Source organism: Ailuropoda melanoleuca, chromosome 11 (genome assembly GCF_002007445.2).
Source record: "Ailuropoda melanoleuca isolate Jingjing chromosome 11, ASM200744v2, whole genome shotgun sequence".
NCBI lineage: Eukaryota > Metazoa > Chordata > Mammalia > Carnivora > Ursidae > Ailuropoda > Ailuropoda melanoleuca.
This window is the reverse complement of record NC_048228.1, coordinates 86,184,512-86,190,542: the sequence shown is the minus strand read 5'-3', so window position 1 is coordinate 86,190,542 and position 6,031 is coordinate 86,184,512. Positions and strand designations below refer to the sequence as shown.

General features: G+C 55.0%; 1 protein-coding gene across 8 annotated transcripts in view; it reads left to right on the top strand.

Moving 5' to 3' along the window:
- Positions 1-1,979: 1,979 nt before the first annotated feature.
- PCDH7 (protocadherin 7) overlaps positions 1,980-6,031 on the top strand; it is a 404,583-nt gene continuing 400,531 nt past the window's right edge. For all 8 annotated transcript variants that reach the window (XM_034671982.1, XM_019799582.2, XM_034671981.1 and 5 more), the window contains exon 1: positions 1,980-5,192. In XM_034671982.1, coding sequence (XP_034527873.1) covers positions 2,013-5,192 — 3,180 coding nt within the window. In that variant the 5' untranslated portion in view covers positions 1,980-2,012. The remainder of the gene's footprint in view (positions 5,193-6,031) is intronic.

Below are 6,031 nucleotides of genomic sequence, written 5' to 3'. Positions count from 1 at the left end.
TAGTCAGGGAGAGGAGGAAATTTACCAGCCCCAGGGAGGGAAAGCAAGTCCCCCGAGAAGACTGTGGCTGCACTCGTTGGGGAGAGGGGGAAAGGCTTTGACTTAAAGGGGACGGGACTGGCTGGACTGTGCACACCAGGAGTTCCCCCCCCTCCCCCACCCCGGAGCTGAAGCTGGGCTTTCCGGAGCGGGGCGGCTGGTTAGTACTCCCTCTGCCTTCCTCCCCTCAACCTTCCTCCCTCCCTCTCTGCGAGTGTGTAGTTTCGGCGGCTATGCTGCTACCGCCACCGCCGCCGTCGCCGCCGCCGCCGCCGCAGCAGCTTCAGGGACAAGCCCAGCGAGCTCCCAGCAGCAGCCGCCACTTTGGGCAAACTTGCGGGTTTCCGGCTTGCGGCTAGCGAGCGGGAGCTTCCTATTTGCCATTCAGCGTCTTTGAGCCTTGGCAGTTCAAGAGGCGGCGAGTGCGCCCGCACCAGACTCTCCCAGACGCGAAAGGGGACGAGACAACTGCGGAATTCACCCGCCGTGCCAGGGCACTTCCGAGGCAACAACCGACTGGCACTTTTTCTCCCCTTGGCAAACTGGATTTTTTTTTTAAGCTACTTGGCAGCTGTCTCTGACTCCACCTCCCACTCACCCCCTCCCCAGCGCCTTTGGCTTTTCTTCGGAAATCCGGACAGAATTGGGCATCTTTGTTAATTGCCGTTGGGGGAACCCGGCCGGAGGCTTTCGCCAGGCCAGCGTCGCCTGAGCACCGAGCCTGGTTTGCTCACCTTTGAACTGCAAAGGGATCAAGTTCAGCTCGAGTTGCCAGCATTGGAACTGGGAGGAGGGAGAGAGAGCGTGCAGGGAGAGAGTGGGAGAAGGGGAAAGGGGAAAGGAGGGGAGGGAGGAGAGAGGAGGAGGAGGGAGGAGAGAGAGGGAGGGAGGGGAGGGATCGAGAGAGAGCGGGGAGAGAGAGAGGCTGCAATCTCCTCCCTGAATCGCACACAGCGCTGCAGATCCCAGTGCTCCGAATTGCGGGCCGAATGCAGGTGAGGAAAGGCACGGACTCTGCGGCTGCGAACCCAAACTTGGGCACCGCGCGGTGCGCACAGCTCAGCCTTCGCCCCCGCGGGCGAACGGCTGCTGCGGTTTCAGGCGGCGGCTTCGTGACTAATGACCTTGCGCAGAGTTGTTAAGAAAAAAAGAGAAACCCGAGCTCTTGGGGGTGAGAAGGGACTGACTCTCTGGGCGTCTCTGAAGATGGCTCGGGCTGCTCTTCGGCGCGCAGGGGGGACCCGGACGCGGACCGCTGTGTGACGCGAGTGGTCTCCACTGCACGGTGCCCGAAGCGACCTGCCAGGGATTTTTCATTCTCGATCTGTTGACTGGCTCCTCCGCTGCCAGAGAGGAGTCAGAGTTCAGACTGGCTTGTTGCTGGCCCCAGCGCCTCGTGCAGGAAGCAACTCACGTTTGCCTGGGCAGCCGGAACAGAAGCTGGGTCTGGAGTGAGTGGCTGGAACGTGAATTGGACTCAACTCGAGTAGCAGCAAAGACGAACGGGGTTGGCAGGCGGAGGAGGCTGCAAGCTTGTTCCCCGCCGCTTCCCGGCTCCACCGCCCGCCTGGCGGAGTGGTTCCGGCCCCATCCGACAGAGCAGGGACGGGAGCCCGGGATCCTCCGCCCGCTGCGGGGATGACTCTGGGGGGCGCCGAGCCCGCGGCGCGCAGTGTCCCGTGAACTGTGAGTACTGCGACTGAACGGCGGCCGGCGAGCGGGCGATTAGCACCCATTGCATGAATTATGAAACAATAACTTTAGGAAAAGGCAGAAAAAAGAAGAAAAAAGAAGGATTTATCGCTGGTACCCCTGGCCGACTCCGCACGCTGCTCTTGCCCCCTCCCTCCTCTCCCTTCCTCCTTTCCCGGAGAGAGAAGAGGACTGGGAGGAGGGCAGGCGGCCGGCCCCCGAGGAGGGGGCGCCAGGGGAGCTGTGATTAGAAGGAGCAGTAGCAGCAGCAGCAGGAGAAGATGCTGAGGATGCGGACCGCGGGATGGGCGCGCGGCTGGTGCCTGGGTTGCTGTCTCCTCTTGCCGCTCTCGCTCAGCCTGGCGGCCGCCAAACAACTCCTCCGATATCGACTGGCCGAGGAGGGCCCAGCGGACATCCGCATCGGCAACGTCGCCTCGGACCTGGGCATCGTGACCGGCTCGGGTGAGGTGACTTTCAGCCTCGAGTCGGGCTCGGAGTACCTGAAGATCGACAACCTCACCGGCGAGCTGAGCACGAGCGAGCGGCGCATCGACCGCGAGAAGCTGCCCCAGTGTCAGATGATCTTCGACGAGAACGAGTGTTTTCTGGACTTCGAAGTGTCGGTGATCGGGCCCTCGCAGAGCTGGGTGGACCTGTTCGAGGGTCGGGTCATCGTACTCGATATTAACGACAACACACCCACCTTCCCGTCACCGGTGCTCACGCTCACGGTGGAGGAGAACCGGCCGGTGGGCACTCTGTACTTGCTACCCACCGCCACCGACCGTGACTTTGGCCGCAACGGCATCGAACGCTACGAGCTGCTCCAGGAGCCCGGGGGCGGTGGCGGCAGCGGCAGCGGCGAGGGCCGGCTTGCGGGGCCTGCCGACAGCGCCCCCTACTCCGGGGGCGGCGGGAACGGCGCGAGCGGCGGCGGCCCGGGCGGCTCCAAGAGGCGGCCGGACGCACCAGAGGGCAGCGGCGGGACCAACCCAGGTGGCCGCAGCGGCGTGTTCGAACTGCAGGTGGCCGACACCCCGGATGGCGAGAAGCAGCCACAGCTGATCGTGAAGGGGGCGCTGGACCGGGAACAGCGCGACTCCTACGAGCTGACCCTGCGGGTGCGCGACGGTGGCGACCCGCCTCGCTCCTCTCAGGCCATCCTGAGGGTGCTCATCACCGACGTGAACGACAACAGCCCCCGCTTCGAGAAGAGCGTGTACGAAGCTGACCTAGCCGAGAATAGCGCCCCAGGGACTCCCATTCTGCAGCTGCGTGCCGCCGACCTGGACGTGGGGGTCAACGGACAGATCGAGTATGTGTTCGGAGCGGCTACAGAATCCGTGCGGCGGCTGCTGCGCCTCGACGAGACGTCCGGCTGGCTCAGTGTCCTGCACCGCATCGACCGCGAGGAGGTGAACCAGCTGCGCTTCACAGTCATGGCCCGCGACCGCGGGCAGCCCCCCAAGACCGACAAGGCCACGGTGGTCCTCAACATCAAGGACGAGAACGACAATGTGCCGTCCATTGAAATCCGCAAGATTGGGCGTATCCCACTCAAGGACGGGGTGGCCAACGTGGCCGAGGATGTTCTGGTCGACACCCCCATTGCTCTCGTACAGGTGTCCGACCGAGACCAAGGCGAGAACGGGGTAGTCACCTGCACCGTGGTGGGTGACGTGCCCTTCCAGCTCAAGCCAGCCAGCGACACAGAGGGCGACCAGAACAAGAAAAAGTACTTTCTGCACACATCGGCCCCTTTGGACTATGAGACCACCCGGGAATTCAACGTGGTCATAGTGGCGGTGGACTCGGGCAGCCCCAGCCTCTCCAGCAACAACTCCCTGGTTGTCAAGGTAGGAGACACCAACGACAACCCGCCCGTCTTCGGCCAGTCGGTGGTGGAGGTTTACTTTCCAGAGAACAACATCCCTGGAGAGAGGGTGGCCACGGTGCTGGCGACAGACGCTGACAGTGGGAAAAACGCAGAGATTGCCTACTCTCTGGATTCTTCCGTGTTGGGGATCTTTGCCATTGATCCTGATTCTGGGGACATCCTTGTCAATACGGTGTTGGACCGCGAGCAGACAGACAGGTATGAGTTTAAAGTTAACGCCAAAGACAAAGGCATCCCGGTGCTGCAGGGCAGTACCACGGTGATTGTGCAGGTGGCTGACAAGAATGACAATGACCCTAAGTTTATGCAGGACGTTTTTACCTTTTATGTGAAAGAAAACTTGCAGCCCAACAGCCCTGTGGGGATGGTCACGGTGATGGATGCCGACAAGGGGCGCAATGCGGAGATGAGCCTCTACATAGAGGAAAACAGTAACATTTTTTCCATTGAAAATGACACGGGGACCATTTACTCCACAATGTCTTTTGACCGGGAACATCAGACCACATACACATTCAGAGTTAAGGCTGTGGATGGGGGAGATCCTCCCAGATCAGCCACAGCCACAGTCTCTCTCTTTGTGATGGATGAGAATGATAATGCTCCCACAGTTACCCTTCCCAGAAACATTTCCTACACTTTACTGCCACCTTCAAGTAATGTCAGGACAGTAGTAGCTACAGTGTTGGCAACAGACAGTGACGATGGCATCAATGCAGACCTTAACTACAGTATTGTGGGAGGGAATCCCTTCAAGCTGTTTGAGATTGATTCCACCAGTGGTGTGGTTTCCTTAGTGGGAAAACTCACCCAAAAGCATTATGGCTTGCATAGGTTGGTGGTGCAAGTGAATGACAGTGGGCAGCCTTCCCAGTCCACCACGACTTTGGTGCATGTGTTTGTCAATGAAAGTGTTTCCAATGCAACTGTGATTGACTCCCAGATAGCCAGAAGTTTGCACACCCCACTCACCCAGGATATAGCTGGTGACCCAAGTTATGAAATTAGCAAACAGAGACTCAGTATTGTCATTGGGGTGGTTGCTGGAATTATGACAGTGATTCTAATCATCTTAATTGTAGTGATGGCAAGGTACTGCCGGTCCAAAAATAAAAATGGCTATGAAGCTGGCAAAAAGGATCACGAAGACTTTTTTACACCCCAGCAGCATGACAAATCTAAAAAGCCTAAAAAGGACAAGAAAAACAAAAAATCTAAGCAGCCTCTCTACAGCAGCATTGTCACTGTAGAAGCTTCTAAACCCAACGGACAGAGGTATGATAGTGTCAATGAGAAGCTGTCAGACAGCCCAAGCATGGGGCGATACCGATCCGTTAATGGGGGGCCTGGCAGTCCTGACCTGGCCAGGCATTACAAATCTAGTTCTCCATTGCCTACTGTCCAGCTTCACCCCCAGTCACCAACTGCAGGAAAAAAACACCAGGCCGTACAAGATCTACCACCAGCCAACACATTTGTGGGAGCAGGAGACAATATTTCAATTGGATCAGATCACTGCTCTGAATACAGCTGTCAAACCAATAACAAGTACAGCAAACAGGTAAGATGTGTTCCAAATATATTTAAATATCCCACAAAAGGCTAATAACTCTGAGACAGAGCATCTTCTGTGAAGTTTTGTTTTCTCTTTTAAAGCTATTATTTAAAAATGTAATAGCAGTAATTTAATGTTTATTCATAGATTATTAATTGAATACAGGCCATCTACGCAAGGTGCACCATTGTATTTTGCAAGTTACCAAACCAGTGTTTGCTAAGCTACCTAAGAACGTATTCAAAGTAGGCAGTGTTTTGTACTTTTGTACATCTCTTTATACTTGACAGTACTAATTCATCCTACGTTTTCTGTTTTCAGGATAAATATGTATATATTGTTTGGATGGTTAGCTTTAACCTGAAATTATTTTGTTTTGTGGTTACTAAGTGGATAATTGCATCCAGGGAGAAAATTTCTTAAGTTACTGCCGGTACCTATGCAAATTGGACACTATAAAAGTTTTAGCTATGTTATGTATTACGTAGGATTTTACAGATCACGGAGGCTGGTTCATGCAAATACAGAACCAAGTCTGAGATACTTAAATACTGACTACTTTGACAAAAATGTTGTTTAGAAATATTTAATGATACACAAATATGCAAAACTACAGTTTTAATACTTCAGTGTCTGCAACAATTAGACTTCTGTGAGGCTGTGCAGTTAGCACTTGCATTCTTCGTGTTTGGTGTTAAAAGTTTATAAGCAGAAGTAAAGTGCATGACCCATTTATTATTTAAGCCGAGCAACAGAAATGTTCTTGTTTGATGCACTGTGTACAAGAAAATTTTGGTCTCCATTGTGATATCCTGACACTATTAAGGTTATATGGAATATTGGAT